The 17,780-nt window shown below is 41.4% G+C and overlaps 1 protein-coding gene across 9 annotated transcripts in view; it reads left to right on the top strand.

Annotated features, from left to right (window-relative positions):
- Positions 1 to 17,552, top strand: part of HEG1 (heart development protein with EGF like domains 1) — an 86,283-nt gene extending 68,731 nt beyond the window's left edge. For 7 of the 9 annotated variants that reach the window (XM_043504960.1, XM_043504958.1, XM_038420893.2 and 4 more), the window contains 5 exons: positions 9,967 to 10,009; positions 10,134 to 10,171; positions 11,440 to 11,527; positions 13,777 to 13,951; positions 16,711 to 17,552. In XM_043504960.1, coding sequence (XP_043360895.1) covers positions 9,967 to 10,009; positions 10,134 to 10,171; positions 11,440 to 11,527; positions 13,777 to 13,951; positions 16,711 to 16,860 — 494 coding nt within the window. In that variant the 3' untranslated portion in view covers positions 16,861 to 17,552. Of the gene's footprint in view, positions 1 to 9,966; positions 10,010 to 10,133; positions 10,172 to 11,439; positions 11,528 to 13,776; positions 14,046 to 16,710 lie in introns of those variants that run through there. The other 2 variants (XM_043504957.1, XR_006277882.1) reach the window with 2 other exon arrangements.
- The last annotated feature ends 228 nt before the right edge of the window (positions 17,553 to 17,780 follow it).

Here is a 17,780-nt window from a genome sequence, read left to right as displayed (position 1 = left end):
GTGGCATAGTGCACAGATAACATAGCACACTTTTTTGTGTTGCTCTTTTGTCTGAACTCCAGGGGAAGTAAAGATAATTGTTTTAAATTCACAAGCTGTATTGATGCATCCTTAGTATTTTAAAATGACCAAGTAGCTGAGAAGGAGTGTGAATTTATTTTATCTTAAAAAGGGTCGTAACAGACATTTAAATACAAGAGCCAGTATCTTAACTAGTGCCTTAGCAGACACAGAGCTATTTCACTACATTTTAAATAAACTATGGTCAATTTTGCTCCTGCATTGATCAAAATAAATGTACATAGGTTCAGTGGAGCCCATTGCCTGCTTAGACTAGTCAGTACTGTGGTGTGTTGTAAAAAGTCCAGCTTCCTGATCATGAATACACTTATGACTTTGATGGTTATTATGTACTTTTGTTTCTGGCTGTGACTGCAACATGCTAGATTCTGCATAAACATGTGGGAAGAGTGTCCCTGCTCCAAACATTGGAGAATGTTCTGAGAAGAACCATGAGAATGATTAAGGATTGGAAAAGCTATTTTACAGTGGTAAACTCAAGGAACTCAATCCATGTAGCTTATCAAAGAGAAGGTTGGGGGTTATTTGAGTATCTACATGGGGAATAGAAATATTATAATAGAGGGTTCTTCCTCTAGCAGAAAAAGTATAACAAGAGCTCACAATCTGCAAAAGATGACACCCTCTTCCCCTCTCTGTCTGTATGAAGCAGTCAGTTGGTGATTAGTTATGTTTTGACAATATCACAATTTGTAAGAGACCACATGGGCATTGGATTGGGACCCAGGAGTCCTGGCTTCCAACCCTGGTTCAGCCATTCTGTGTGATCTTGGGCAGGACACTTCACCTGATTGGGTGGGAAAACACAGGCACAACCTTTATTTATGAGCTCTTTGAGACAAGGTATATCTCTTGCTATATTTATATACAGCACCTTGCACAATGTGGCCCCAATCTCAGTTGGGATCTGTAAGTGCTATTGTAAAACAAATGAATCCTTTGTGAATGTATACATGTGGGGGGGGGTGCCTGTGTGTAGGGGGGTATTTTTGTTAAATATGTTGACTATCCCCAATTAGTCCTTAACCTTGCCATCCTTAGCTGGCTAGGTTCTTGTTGACAGTACAATGAAAGAACCTTGTCAAACAGCACTAAACAATTCTAGTCAGGTCTGCAATGGCTTTGAAGTACGCTTAAAATCATCTAATCTGCCTTCGCTCAAAAATATGTGATAATGTTTCCCTGCTTTCCTTCATACATGTAATGGGATCACCAACAGCACTGGCATCTAACAGCAACAAAGAGGAGGAGACAGAATGCGTGAAACCCACATAAAATAACATCTAGTTTTTATTTCAATCGGCTCCAGTCCAAGAAAGTAGCATTCCTTTTTTTCTCTCTAAGAATGGAGGAAGGTGGGTGTCAAATGATGAAGAGATTGCTGCAGTGTACCTTGCAGGGGGTGGGGCTGAGAAGAAGGATGGTCCAGTGGTTAGGGTGCTAGCCTGGGCCTTGGGAGATCCAGCTTTAGTTTCTTGCTCTGGCACAGACTTCCTCTATGATTTTGGGCAAGTCACTTCATTTCTCTGTGCCTCAGCTTTCCCACCTGTAAAATGGGGGCAATAGTACTTATCCATCTCCTGGGGAATGCTGTTAGAAGAATAAAGATTGTGAGATGCTCAAATACTATGGTAATAGGGGCTTTGTAAGTACCTCAGATGGGATGGGATCATTCTGTTCTCATTCCATCTGTAAAATAAATAGGATACTTTATTGGTCAAGGGGCTTTCAGGAGAGCAATAAAAGATACACCATCACCTCTGTTATGATCAAATGAGCAGGACAATCAGGCATCACACATTTAGACAGGATGACATCTCCATGAGCTTGCAAATGGCATAGGTGAAAATTGCTCTAGGGCAGATGGCCTTTTACACACTGCCGTGCTGAGGGGAATTTTACCTCCATGTTGTCAAGAGCTGGGGACAGAGTGGGAAGCCATCTTCTGTAGTGAGAGTGGGGCAAGATCTTTGAAAGAGCTCATGGCTAGATTTTTCAAGTGCTCAGCATTTGCAGTTGGGGCCCGATTTTTGACAGAGCTATGCTCCCATTTAGCCCCCGTTGTGCAATCCAGATTTTCAAAAGGACTCAGCACCCAGCAGCTCCCAATTTGACATTTACAGAGATTTTTTTCAAAAGAGTACCAGACACAATGTGCTGAGCTCTTTTGAAAACTTGTTACGCATAAAGGTGCCTAGAAGGGGACTGAGTGTCTGGAAAAACTGGCCGTGATTGTGGGTGGTGAAAATGTAGCCCATCGCATGTTAAATGCTTGCAAGTGGTAATTCTAATTATAGTGTTCTTTCTGTGAGAAATGCCTTTTGTACTGAGCTACCTGGAATCCTTTACAGGAAATTGGGTGTGATTTGGAGAGCACATAAGGCATGGTGAATGGTCAGCAGCAAACCTCCAGGAGTGTCTCTTTCCTGACAAAAAGCTAAAGCCCCCTTGTGGGAAATCTGCCAACTGGAGCACACTGGTAATTCTGGATCCACAAATATCTAGTATCAATAAGGTTTAAGGGAGGGGTTCTCAAAGGAGCCGGAGGGAGCTTGAAAATCTCAGCCTAAATACCATTCATCATACGTTCCATTCATCTCCAGGTAGCTGCTGTTCCCATCCTTTCCAGGACAGGACACCAAGCCTGAGGGTTGATGAAGAAAAGGCCACCACAGACTCGCCCTGTCTGCTTCTGCAGGGTGCATTTTTCTCAATAAAACCAAGTGCCCTTGTGTGAGCAGAGAGAGGCTCTGATCACTTCCTCCCATCCAAAAGGTTCCAAGAGACCCCTCAGGCATTCACTGGGTGAGGGAGGTCGAGCTGGACAAAAAGAAATCCTGAGTGAAAAGTCAAAAGAGGACTGGAGTTGAAAGTTCTGCCTGGCTGCAGGCCTCTCTAGTCCTTAATACCCCTCTGCCCCCCTTCCACCTCCCAGTTTAGATTCATAGGCAGAGTTTGACTTCTGTATTTGGGGGGCAGCTCCAATCTGGCCAATGGGGACGTGCGTGGGGGTCCAGTTCCATGGCTTGCGGGGCAACGCACCCGCTGCCTCCCCTGAACTACACCGATGTTTAGATTTTGGAATAGCTGGTAATAGTTAAAAACTAGGAGAGTGGGAGTGGCACAGTGAGTTCTCCTCGAAGCAGATTCAAAGGAACTGGGGAGAGGTGTGGGAGGGAAGCCGCATGACAGGAGAGGGAGGCGGGTGGGGTAGTGACAGAGAAATAGGAGCAAAGAGTTCTGCAGCTCTGCATTACATTTGAAGAACTCTAGGATGCACCGAAGTGGGGCTTTCTGGACCTGCCCCGCCTTCTATGTGATAGCTTTCCTGTCTGTGGGACTGGAGAATTTTGTTTGCAGTAAGTGGGGGGTGAGGGGGTGCACTGACGCACTACTTGTGCAGTGGCATCCCTGTGGGTGAGGGATTGGGGTCAGATTGGGCCACAAAATCCACCAGTCCTTCCCCACTTGCCAAGCAGCAAAAGAGTGCTAGGGCTGCAGTCACCTTTGTGGAGTGCAGCCTGGGAGATAGGATTGCTCCCAACACAGGGTTCTGTAATGCCCAATCTAGTTACTCAGATTTCCCCAAGTCCCTCTCATGGATCTTGTAACATGAACAAACCACTTCTGCTCTTCTGCTGACACCTCACTATTATGTACAGGTCAGGTGTATATAATTTTGTATTTACGTGCATGTTGTCCTGGTTTCTGGTTGACTGAGACACTTATCACTTGTCCTTCTACTTGTGGACTTTCCTTGATTTTGTAAAAGTCAAAAGAGAAAGTTCATAATAAATCTAATACAAAGAATATGATGAACAGACTTAATTATGAATGATGATTGGCAACTAATATCCAAAAAAACTACAATAGCAAGATATTGGGGAAAAAATGGTTAAAAATAAAAAGCCAGACTGGTTTAAAGGGAAATGAAAGCAGCAATACAAAATAATATAAATAACAATGGAAAAAAGGGAAAGGTGATAGCAATGAATATTTGGTAAGGGAAGGAAAGGGTACAAGGAGAATCTATGGCCAGAAGGAGTTAAAGTTACAAATAGGAAAGGAGTTTCTTAAGTATTTCAGGAACTGAAGAAGCCCTCTATAATGGTACTCGCCCATTATTAGATGGAAATGTAGATTGTCGAGCAGAACAAGGCAGAAAGGAAGTGTACGAAGTACATATTATTCTATCTGGGAAAAATCAGATATGTATTCATATCATATGATGAAATATCTTTTCATTGGTCTGACAATAACTAAGGAAGATGGTAATAGTAGGCTACTACCATCAGACAGTTTTAAATCAACATGTCCAGAAAAACACTTACACTCAAGTTTTTTCAAGAGTGCACTCGAGTTTTAAAAGAGTTGACTGAGGAGCTCACCTAGACCATTAATGTTGATTTTTAATAAATCCTAGAACCTGGAAAAGTTCCAGAATACTGGAAAAGAGCTAATGTTGTGTAAATATATTAACAGGGTAAACAGGATCTGAGCAATTATAGGCCTGTCAGCCTGATATAAATTCCTGGGCATAAAACAATAGAATGGTTTTATATGAGATTCAATTAATAAAGAATTGAAGGAGGGTAATATAACTAATGCCAGTCAACATGGGTTGATGGAAGAAAGAGCTTATCAAAGTAACCTGTTTTTTTTTAATGAGATTAGAAGTTTGGTTGAGATAGATAACAAAGTTGGCATAATATACTTAGACTTCTGTAACACATTTGACTTGGTACCACACAACATTTTGATTAAGAAACAGAAAAAACAAAATACACCAGTGGCATATATTAAATGGATTAAAAACTGGGTAATTAATAGGTCTCAACATGTTTTTGGTAAATGGGAATCAACTGGTGGGTTTCTAGTGGTTCCCTCAGGGATCAATTCTTGGCCCTACGCTATTCATCATTTTATCAATGATCTGAAATAAATTTAAAATCATCATTGATAAAGTTTGCAGATGACCCAACAGCTGAGGATGGACAGGGTCACTCATACAGAGCGATTTGAACCATATAGTAATCTGGGGAGCAAGCAATACTGCCAAATGTAATGCCATACATCTAGGAACAAAGAGTGTAGGCTGTACTTACAGGATGGGGATTCTATCCTGGGAAACAGTGCTTCTGAAAAGACTTGGGGATCCTGATGGATAAGCATATGAAATATAAACTCGCTGTGTAATACTGGCTAACAAGGCTAATGAGATCTTGAATGAATAAACAGGGGACTGTCAGGTAGGAGTAGGGAGGTTATATCACCTTTACATTTGGAAGTGGTGCAATTTTTCTGGAATACTGTCTCCATTTCTGGTGTCCACAGTTCAAGAAGGATGTTGAAACATTGGAGAATGTTCTGAGAAGAACCATGAGAACGATTAAGGATTGTAAAAGCTACTTTACAGTGGTAAACTCAGGAACTCAATCCATGTAGCTTATCAAAGAGAAGTTGGGGGGTTATTTGAGTATCTACATGGGGAAATAGAAATATTATAATAAGAGGGTTCTTCCTCTAGCAGAAAAAGTATAACAAGATCCAATGGCTGGAAGTTACAACTAGACAAATTTAGACTAAAAATAAACTAGACAAATTTTAGACTAAAATTTACCTTTAATAAGTAATACAATTTTGAACAGTCAGGGCAGTGGATTCTCCATCTCTGAAAATTTTAAATCAAGATTGGAACTTTTCCTAAAGATATGCTCAGTAAACCACAGCTATTGGATTTCAAATAGAAATTAATCCAGGGAAATCCTATAGCCTATTTATGCCAGGATGATGATCAGAGTGGTCTCTTCTGGCTTAAAATTGAGGAATCTATCAATTACTATTGATGTTATTGAGATCCCCCTGCTTACAGAATTCTTCTTGGTCTACTGTGATGATGTTGCCAACACATCTTAATTGTACAGATTAATGTCACACACTTTTCTTTTCTTTTCCTTACCAAATATCTGAACACAGAGATGCAGTGTTATGACTAGATATATACTCATCCAGTTATACAAGACCTTTAAAGGCATTTCGTATGTTGCAAACTGCACACAACAGTCATAGAGCTAGGAGACAAAGATGTTGTCAGTTGTATTGCTGTGGGTTAGCAGTGGCCGTCACTGGTCAGCTGTGTTTATCACATATAGTCTCTTCTTTAAGTATAGCTTTGGGTTCTGATTGCAGATCCCATATGCTTTATATTCTGCTTTAAGGTGGAAGTATGAATTAGAAAGTGTTGGCCCAGAGTCAACAAGAGTTCAAGGTTGTGTGATTAGGTTGATCACATCACAGTGGGCCGGTGCAGTTTAAGAACATAAGAAAATGATGCATTTGGACTCTGAAAAGTAATAGGGCTAAAGGATGGTGGCTGACTTCACATCTTGTCAGATCATCATCACTAGTTTTGGCTTAGAGAGAGACATGCAGTTTGACCTCCTAACTGAAGAAAGAGCTCCATGCTACTGAATTGGAATGAAAACAGAAAAAACAAAAAGTTTAGAAATAAAATTTTAAAAAAATCTGTTTTAGATGACTTGAAATGCTCTGTTTTGATTAAATTGAAACATTGTTCCAATTCTGACATCTAAAAATATATATAAATTTCAAAACGAAAAATCAGGATGCTTCATTTCCAATATTTTTAAAACAAAATTTCATTGAAATGGACATATTCTCACAGAAAGTTTTGATGCTGATAAAATTCCATTTTCCAGTGGAAACGTGTTTCATAAAAACATCTGGACCAGCTCTAATTGTTATGAGGCTCCAATCGAGCAAGGCACTTTAGTGGTCCCATTGAAGGCAGTTGGGGGATTTCACAGTCTGGCTCACTCCCATAATTGAAGTAAGTTCAGCTCCCTTGTGCCAGGATAGGTGTTCCTTTTTGGCCAATTAAGAGGACAGGGCAGCACCTGGGGGTTAAAGGGTCAGGGAGAGACAGGAGGAAGTCTGTGGGAAAAGCAATGGAGAGCTGTCTGCAGGCCCTCCCTGGAAAGGAGGAGGAATTATAAGGAAGCCAGCAGAGGAGCTAGCCTGCTAACTTTTCAAGAGCCAAAGAAATTAGCCAGCCATTCTTCCTGGGCCAGAAAGTCATAGCTGGAGAGGGCTGAAGGCTCAGAGCAACATAGGGAGATGTCTGCTGGCTCTCAGAGCTAGAGGGCCAGAAGGCTGGGAGTGAGGCCTCATGAGGGATGCTGGAGCCGTACAGGAGGGGTAAGGCATGGTGTACTGGAGATCTGGGGCATGGCAAAATAACACTGGGGCTCTATTTGATGTTCTCTCTGGGACTTGTTTCATTATGGTTTAGATTCATGGGACTTTTTAAATAAATGAACCCCACAAGGGCCATTCGTACTCAGAAAGACTGCTGGGAGTCTGAAGGAGGGAAACTGAGGCAGGTGTGCTTGTCATGCCTCAGACTGCCACCAGAGGATGCTTCAGACAGGCACTGCCCTGTGACAGGTGGCTACTCTTGTGCATAAAGGTAAGTATGGGCCAAAATTGATAACAATTGCACAGTGTGATCTGATAGCTGAGTTCCTATTATTATTATTATTTATTTTTGTAGAGCCTCATTCATGGACCAGGATTCCATTGTACTTGGCTCTCTTGATGGGAGGCCTTTAAAGGATCATGAATGCCAGAAATAATGCCTAGCTTCTTGTTAATAAGAGTTTGTGCTTCTATTCTGCTATACGTGGCAGTGAATATTGACCTCTTCTTTGTCATATGTTGCATTTCCTGCCTCACACTGAGAGCAGTGGCTCCTGCATTCCTTCACCATCTCAGATTATGTATTAACAGGCCCAAATGCTTGACATTTAGGCTTTGTTGTGGTTGCAGCTTGTGTGCGTGTGTTTGGAAAAGAGCTGAAATGCTGCCTGTCTTTTCTTTTCAAGCTCTGAAGATTCCAAGGGTATATCTACACTGTAACATAAACCCACCCTTGATCCTGGGCTCCAAGCTAACCCCCCCTTGTGTCTACACTGCATTTGCACTAACCCAGGGCTCAGAAGCAGGGTTCCAGGACCTTGCAGGGCTGGAGGATCCAAGCTCAAGTTAAGCCGGGACCCATGATCCAAGCCTTATTGCTTTGCAGTGTAGACGCAGCCTCCCAGAGGGTGTCCAGGAACTCAATCAAATGTAAGAACATAAGAATGGCCATACTAGGTCAGACCAAAGGTCCATCTAGCCCAGTATCCTGTCTTCTGACAGTGGTCAATGCCAGGTGCTTCAGAGAAAATGAACAGAACAGGTAATCAACAAGTGATCCAACCCTGTTGCTCATTCCCAAACAGAGGCTAGGGACACCATCCCTGCCCATCCTGGCTAATAGCCATCAATGGACCTATCCTCAATGAATTATCTAGTTCTTTTTTGAACCCTGTTAGAGTCTTGGCCTTTCCAACATCCTTAGGCAAAGAGTTCCATAGGCTGACTGTGCGTTGTGTGAAGAAATACTTCCTTTTGTTTGTTTTAAACCTGCTGCCTATTAATTTCATTAAGTGACCCCTAGTTCTTGTGCTATGAGAAGTAAATAACACTTCCTTATTTACTTTCGCCACACCAGTCATGATTTTATAGACCTCAATCATATCCCCCCTTAGTCGTCTCTTTTCCAAGCTGAAAAGTCTCAGTCTTATTAATCACTCCTCAGATGGAAGCTGTTCCATACCCCTCATCATTTTTGTTGCCCTTTTCTGTACCTTTTCCAATTCCAATGTCTCTTTTTTGAGATGGGGCGACCACATCTGCACACAGTATTCAAGATGTGGGCATGCCATGGATTGACATAGAAGCAATATGATATTTTCTGTCTTTATTATCTATCCCTTTCCTAATGATTCCCAGCATTCTTTTGACTGCTGCTGCACATGGAGCGATGTTTTCAGAGAACAATCCACATGATTCCAAGATCTCTTTCTTGAGTGGTAACAGCTCATTTAGATCATTTTATTTGTATAGTTGGGATTATGTTTTCCAATGTACATTACTTTGCACTTATCAACATTGAATTTCATCTGCCATTTTGTTGCCTAGTCCTGCGCACCACCTTTCAGGAAGGATGTGGACAAATTGGAGAAAGTCCAGAGAAGAGCAACAAAAATGATGAAAGGTGTAGAAAACATGACCTATGAGGAAAGATTTAAAAAACTGGGTTTCTTTAATTTGGAGAAGAGAAGACTGAGAGGGGTCATGATCATTGTTTTCAAGTACATAAAAGGTTGTTACAAAGAGGAGGGTGAAAACTGGTTCTCCTTAACCTCTGAGGATAGGACAAGAAGCAATGTGCTTAAATTGCAGCAAGGAAAGTTTAGATTGGACATTAGGAAAAACTTCCTGTCAGGGTGGTTAAGCATTGGAACAAATGGCCTACAGAGGTTGTGGAATCTCCCTTGTTGTAGGCTTTTAATTGATTAGACAAACGCCTGTCATGAATGGTCTAGTTATTACTTGGGTCTGGTCTCCACTACAGACCTATCTTGGTATAACTACATCGCTTGGGGGGTGTGAAAAATCCACAACCTAACCCCCCATGTAGGCAGCACTATGTTGGCAGAAGAGTTTCTCCCACCGACATTGCTACTGCCTCTTGGGGAGGTGGACTGACTAAGTCAACAGACTTGGAGTATTTTCATTAAAGCACTACAGCAGCATTGGTACAGCTGTGCCAAAGAAGCATTTTAAGTGTAGGCATGCCCCAAGTCCTGCCTTGAGAGCAGGGCCTGGATTGGGTGACGTATGGAGGTCCCTTCCAGTTCTACACTTCTGTGAATCTATGACTAGAGCTTCTAGCTACAGCAATACAAATAATAAGTACAGACCTACTTACAATTCACCACTGAGGGGTGCTCATCACCTTTCTCTTTCATTTTCTAGCTTGCGAAGATGGATATAGACTTGAAAATGAGACCTGTGTGAGGTATAGTAATCTCTGTTTCTTAACCTAACCCCCTTTTCCCCACCCACTCCCAAAATTGTTTTGGTAACATGTTGTCACAACTAAAGCTCAGATGTTTAAAACTCATAGTCCTTTCATGTTACAGGTGCCCGTTCGGCTTAGGGGGATTGAACTGTAGAAACCGTAAGTATGGAACTTCTTGTCCTTTCATGTTATTTTTCTTTAGGGTCATGAGGGCACAATTGGCTCTTCTATTTCTGATATGTTTTCAGCCTGAACTGCAATCAGAATGCTTTGTTCTTCTACTTAGCGGGGCAGAATTTTCTTTGGATCACAGTTACCAGTCAGCACTAATGAGAAATTCTTATACTTTTTTATAAAATAGAGCTCTTACCCAATGCTAGAAAGTTGGAATAGAAAGTTTTATTGCTGAACCAGGTGTGGTCATTTGCTTAACATTAAAGCTGGTCAGAAAATTCCAACATTTTGGGTGGAAAAAAGTCCCAAATTGGGCCAAAAAGTTGAAATTTCAAAATTTTTCTCACAACATAAATTCAAAAATAATTTGATTTGAAAGCATCATATACTTTCATTTAATAATATCAAAACATTAATAATGTAATCTAATCTAATCTAAACATCTTAACAAAATGAAACAAACAAGAAAGTCGTAACAAATCATTTCAAAATTTTACCATTGAACATTTTGTTGAGATCTTCTTGTTCCTGCAATAAGTTTCAATTTTGATCAAACTGAATTTTCCGATGGAAGAGTGTTCCATCCATTTTTTCAATCAGCTCTACTCAACATTATTACACAAATGACTTCTTGGAGGCCTCCTCTGCACACGTATAGACCCACAGACTTTAAGGTCAGAAAGGACCATTGTGATCATCTGGTCTGACCTTCTGCACATTGCAGGCCACAGAACCTCCCCCACCCACTCCGGTAACAGACCCATAACATCTGGCTGAGTTACTGAAGTCATCAAATCATGGTTTAAAGACTTCAACTTGTAGAGAATTCACTATTTACACTAATTTAAACCTGCAGGGGACCCATGCCTCATGCTGCAGAGGAAGTGAAAAAGTACAGTCTGTCATGAGCTGATCACTGCTGCTTAAAGATGAACTGAAGTGAATTGGCAGATTTTTCATTGCACGCCTCTTGTATTTTCATAAGTACAGACTGTCCCAAAATGGGGATCTGTTTTTCCATGTCTAACAGTTCCCATTTTTCTACTCTGTCCTCCAAAATTCCCCAACTCTAGGTAAATCTACTTGACATAATTTAATGTCCTATTTGATGATTATTGAACAAGAGAAGATAATTCCTAATCCTTTTGCCTGATGGATAGATATGTAGCTATATACCTGTATACTCACTCAAATATTTATAAGCATGTTATCATTTCTCAGTGAGTGAGGTCTCCTGTGTTTCTTGTGTTTAGCGTATCAGCTAATCACCGTGGTGATTGCAGCTGCAGGAGGGGGACTTCTGCTTATCCTGGGGATAGCACTGATCATCACTTGCTGCCGGTAGGTATCATAAACCAGATGCCAAATCCTGTGTTCGTGAAGTTAATGGATTATACAGGACTTAGTGCCTCACCTCTAGACCTGAAAGACCAAACATGCAGAGAACAAAACCTAGTGTAAACAATATATTGAGAAAAAGAAAAGGAGGACTTGTGGCACCTTAGAGACTAACAAATTTATCTGAGCATAGGCTTTCGTGAGCTACAGCTCACTTCATCAGATGCATCTGATGAAGTGAGCTGTAGCTCACGAAAGCTTATGCTCAAATAAATTTGTTAGTCTCTAAGGTGCCACAAGTCCTCCTTTTCTTTTTGTGGATACAGACTAACACGGCTGCTACTCTGAAATATATTTAGTGGAGATGACAAGGGATATATTGTACTTACACTTTGGGGAAAATCTTTTTTTTTCCCAGGAGCCAGCCCAAGTAACTCAAGTGATTGCTGGGAATCATGTTCATTGGGATGGGGAGATAAAGGAATCCTGCCTGCCGTGGAGCAGCAAAGGAGCTGCCTTGCAAAGGCAACTCCAGCTGAGATGAAAGAAACAATTTATGCAATAGGAAAGACTAGAGGATTTTGGGTAGTGGGTAATGCTCTGGTCACCCCCAAACCCCAGCCCAGCCCCACTGCTCAGACACCCTGTTCGTGGCCATGTAGGAAGGTTCTGCAGAGCTAGATTCCATATCACACATGAAGTGCAGGCCTCTACATGTTCTTACAAGTGCCGCCTCTACAAGGCACCACAAAATTACCGCGGCCAGGAGGCCTTCTGTACCTATGGACTGGGAGCAACACTTAATTTGTGCCAGGGCTGAACCCCAGCATCTTTAAGCTTGACAGTTCATAGCCCCGGCACCTCTGGGCTTGGCAGTTCATAGCCCTGGCACCTCTCGGCTTGCCGCATCAGTTATGAAAGTAAAAAAATTGCTTGAAGCCCAGCACCTAAAGGCTTGAGCCCCAGGATGTCTTTCATTGCAAATTAAGCACCAAATGAGGAGCAGGATTTACCCCATAGTTAAATAGAATTATACTCAGTATATTTAATATAGCACTTTACAATATTAATTAAAACTGTACCACACTTTTGTGAAGTAGACAAGTATTATGATACCAGTTCTGTAGATGGGTAACATGATTGTGTCAGGGGCACTTAGCAAGTCAATGGTATAGCAAAGAACAGAACGAAGGTGTCCTGACTCCTAGTCTTCATATCTAGGTACAAGTTCACCTCCCTTCCTTAAGTAGACTATCCACTCAGTAGCATATATGTGCAGCCTTGGGATATCACCCTCTTTGGGGACACAGTTTTGGATCTAAATCTCCTACAAAGGAGGTTCTCATATACAGAGTAGATAGATGGGTTGTTTGGGGGAGGGATGTTTTTGAGATTCAGGAGGTTCAGACCAGCTGCCTAGGGCATTGGTCCAAGCAGTTTCATTATACCTGCAAAATATGTCTATTCAAATGTACAGAAACTTGAGGAGCTTGATTCCCACGTTTTCTGTGACCTTTCCCTGAGTTTTGAAACTTCCATGACTCTTCTGTGAACTAAGATACATCAATTCACTGATTTTAAGGCCAAACAGGACTGTTATGATAGCCTAATCTGACCTCCTGTGTAAAACAGGCCATAGACTTTCACCCAATGATTCCTGCATCAAGCCCATAACTTCTATTTGAGTTAAAGTGCATCTCTTTTAGAAAGACAGACAGTCCTTATGTAAAGACTTAAAGTGATGGAGAATCCACCACATCGCTGGGTAAATTGTTCCAGTGATTAATTACCCTTACTGTTAAGTCATTCCTGCCTTAGTCACAAGGTTTAGGCTTGTCTGCACTGGGGATTCCAACCAAGTGTGCACCAGTGCAAACCCTGACTGAAGAAGAAAACCTGCAATTTTTACACTAGTGCAGCTTACTCCAGGGATAAGCTGCATTGGAGAAAACTGGAGTTTTCTTCACCTACAGTCTGGGTTCACATCACTGGAATGTATTACTTAAGGAGGTGGTGGAATCTCCTTCCTTTGAGGTTTTTAAGGTCAGGCTTGACAAAGCCCTGGCTGGGATGATTTAGTTGGGGATTGGTCCTGCTTTGAGCAGGGGATTGGACTAGATGACCTCCTGAGGTCTCTTCCAACCCTGATATTCTATGATTCACTGCCTGGAATCAGGGCAAATCTCCTTAGATCATGTCACCGTAACAAGACAGCAAGGTCAGTTTTGCCTTTTAACATTTTTTTTTAACAGGAAGAATAAGAATGACATAAGTAAACTCATCTTCAAGAGTGGGGATTTCCAAATGTCGCCATATGCCGAATACCCCAAGAATCCTCGAGCACAGGAGTGGGGCAGAGAGACCATAGAAATGCAAGAAAATGGAAGCACTAAAAACCTGCTGCAGATGACGGATGTATATTATTCGGTATCTATTCCTGGGTTCCATCTATACTGTCTCTTTTGTCTGATGGTCCAGAGATATTATATCCTTTGCTACCTGAGATGTGGACGCATGGCATGTAAGACAAAAAGACAAAAGCAAATGCTTGAGGTTATGAATAGAGTTTTGGGAGTCTTGTGGGCACAGTTTCTGAGCCTGCAAACCATTATTCATGTGAGTAAATCTAATGTAGTCAATGTGGTTACTCATGTGAGTAAATTCTGAAGGATCAGGCCCATATTTTGTAATGATGTTGTCCAGTTATATAAGAGGACTATGAGCATTACTTTGTTATGGTTTGCATTTTATTTGCAAGGTAAATTTAAGTTTTCCAGAACACGTTTATTGATATATACCGTAGCAATGGGATTGACCGTTGTCTCTGCTCTCAGAAAGCAAAAGCACCTTGGAAATTGACGGGTTTCCCAAACTTTTCTGAAGACCTTTATGATAACCAATAAACAGGAAGGTGAGTTTTTGCAGATGGTTGGTACAGGGCCTGCACAGGTGCATTGTACAGGAATGATGAGCCTCACAACAGGATTGAACAATGATTTCATGCTACTCAAAGGCACTTCTCACTGTGAGTAAGGATTCCATAGTCTAGGCGTTACGAAGCAAAGATCCTGTTGGTATCCAAATGGTACCCAATAATTTACTATGCTGACTCAGCACAGTTGTCTCTAAATAGAATTTTTTTCAGAGGCTTCCATGTGGCATTAGCTTCTCTTTGAAAGTGGAGCTGCTAACATCTTTCTGGGTTCCCTAAGAGGGGTATTCCCACAGCACACTGTGCTGATGTATTAGCACTCTTCAGGTGCGTAGCACCTCCCTTTGCATTCACAGTGACTGAGGAAGTGTTTGCTAAACCCTGATAGTTTCCAGATCCTCTCCCCTCTTAATTACCAGGTGCAAAGACTAACAACAGTGGTTTGAGCTAACCAGCTGTTTGGGCCTGTATCACTTTGTCGACTGAGAGTTAGTCAAATGTGTCACACTTGCACACACATGGTGGTAATAGAGATAAATGTTCACAATGTATTAATGAGCCTCACAGAGTCCTGCTATTCCACTGCTCTGAGAGTACGCATCATGGAATCAGAGATCAAGTCTAGATGTCCCCGTTGCTTGAGATATTTAAAATTAGACTGAACAAACAACTAAAAGCCCTAGAAAATAGCAAGTAACAATCCTGAAATAGCAGGTGGTATGCATCTGAGAGATCATCTCAAACGACGACATTTCTTTGTGGTCACTGAAATAACTGTATTCAATCATTGCTTAAAATTATGGTCCAGATCCTCAGCTGATGTTAATCAACATTTCGTTCCCTTTGAAGCACCTGGCATTGGTCACTGTCGGAAGACAGGATACTGGGCTAGATGGACCTTTGGTCGACCCAGTATGGCCATTCTTATGTAACATAGCTCCATTGACTTCACTGAAGTGATGCTAATTTACATCAGCTAAATAAATGCCTGAAATAAAAGGGAACTCAGACAAGAACAATAAAAACAAACAAATTCAAGTGTAAAAAGAAAAGGAGTACTTGTGGCACCTTAGAGACTAACAAATTTATTAGAGCATAAGCTTTCGTGAGCTACAGCTCACTTCATCGGATGCATTTGTGGAAAAAAAACAGAGATTTATATACACACACAGAGAACATGAAACAATGGGTTTATCATACACACTGTAAGGAGAGTGATCACTTAAGATAAGCCATCACCAGCAGCAGGGGGGGAAGGAGGAAAACCTTTCATGGTGACAAGCAAGGTAGGCTAATTCCAGCAGTTAACAAGAATATCAGAGGAACAGTGGGGGGTGGGGTGGGGGGGAGAAATACCATGGGGAAATAGTTTTACTTTGTGTAATGACTCATCCATTCCCAGTCTCTATTCAAGCCTAAGTTAATTGTATCCAGTTTGCAAATTAATTCCAATTCAGCAGTCTCGTTGGAGTCTGTTTTTGAAGCTTTTTTGTTGAAGGATAGCCACTCTTAGGTCTGTAATCGAGTGACCAGAGAGATTGAAGTGTTCTCCAACTGGTTTTTGAATGTTATAATTCTTGACGTCTGATTTGTGTCCATTCATTCTTTTACGTAGAGACTGTCCAGTTTGGCCAATTACATGGCAGAGGGGCATTGCTGGCACATGATGGCATATATCACATTGGTAGATGCGCAGGTGAATGAGCCTCTGATAGTGTGGCTGATGTGATTAGGCCCTATGATGGTATCCCCTGAATAGATATGTGGACAGAGTTGGCAACGGGCTTTGTTGCAAGGATAGGTTCCTGGGTTAGTGGTTCTGTTGTGTGGTGTGTGGTTGCTGGTGAGTATTTGCTTCAGATTGGGGGGCTGTCTGTAAGCAAGGACTGGCCTGTCTCCCAAGATCTGTGAGAGTGATGGGTCGTCCTTCAGGATAGGTTGTAGATCCTTGATGATGCGTTGGAGAGGTTTTAGTTGGGGGCTGAAGGTGATGGCTAGTGGCGTTCTGTTATTTTCTTTGTTGGGCCTGTCCTGTAGTAGGTGACTTCTGGGTACTCTTCTGGCTCTGTCAATCTGTTTCTTCACTTCAGCAGGTGGGTATTGTAGTTGTAGGAATGCATGATAGAGATCTTGTAGGTGTTTGTCTCTCTGTTTCATCATGTGAGTCCGGAGAAAGAAAAGATTTTAAGACTACATTTGAAATAGGACTCAGGCCTCAGAATAAGAGCCTTTTCTTTTCTTTTTTATACTATAGGCGACTGGCCTAAGAAACGCTGAACTGGAAAGAAATGGACTTTATCCTCCTTACACTGGTTTACCTGGATCCCGACATTCATGCATCTACCCTGGACAATATAACCCATCCTTTATTAGTGACGAAACCAGACGAAGAGACTATTTTTAACATAATTGTATGGGAGTGGAAGATCAACATAGATACGTGTCCTTGTTTACCAGGTACACTCTGTCACATGACAGTTTAGCCGATATCAGTCTTAATCTTCACATACAGGAAAGACTTTGAACTCAAAAGAACACAGAGCATTGCTGCCTTGAAAACCCATTTGTAGTTGTTGAATAGCGAAGATGGAGGGGAAGAATGAGCCAATATGCAGATCTGTAAAAGACCCAGGTGGAAGTTTATGGAAGTTTAACATGCGTGCTCCACTTTTATCTTCGTCATTGACATCACATAACATGAATTTGTTAATAGATCAGTACAGACAGACTAATGGTTGCCCTCACTCTAAAATTGATACCACTAGGGAGTGTTTTGTTTACAGATATTGTAAAATTACAGATATTGGTCTGACTATTGTGTGTTTCCTCTTGGTCAACTTTTATGCAAAGATACACTGTGTGCTCTTTTTGGGTAGGAAGTGTATGTTCATTTCAGACCCTTCTCTGCCTTTCCCTGGTTTGATCTGCTTCCTATGCAACAAGGGAGCTGGGGTGCCCACTAAATATTATATTTCTTTATTGGTGTGTCATTCTGTCAAATGTCTCAGCACTGAACTAAGCACTGCATCTGGCAATGATGGCTGAATTCATAGGTTGACATTTTCAAAGGAGTATGGGGGATTTAGCCACGCCATCTTAATTATTTGTTTTTTTTTTTTTTAATTTTAAGTAGTGGGAAAAGGTATAACTATCCCTTGCACTGCTTTGAAAATCTCCTTTTGTTTTGGAAATATCTGCATGTGACAGTGTATTGCCCCTGATCTGCAATGTTGTTCAAAGCTTGTATTATTATATTGTGGTAAGTCACAATCTCCAGCGGGGATTTAAATGCTTTTTAAAAGCAGCAAGATCAGATAAAGTATT

This window comes from Dermochelys coriacea, chromosome 11 (genome assembly GCF_009764565.3).
Source record: "Dermochelys coriacea isolate rDerCor1 chromosome 11, rDerCor1.pri.v4, whole genome shotgun sequence".
Lineage (NCBI taxonomy): Eukaryota > Metazoa > Chordata > Testudines > Dermochelyidae > Dermochelys > Dermochelys coriacea.
Note: the sequence above shows the minus strand (reverse complement) of the source record. Positions and strands in the feature narration are given on the sequence as shown.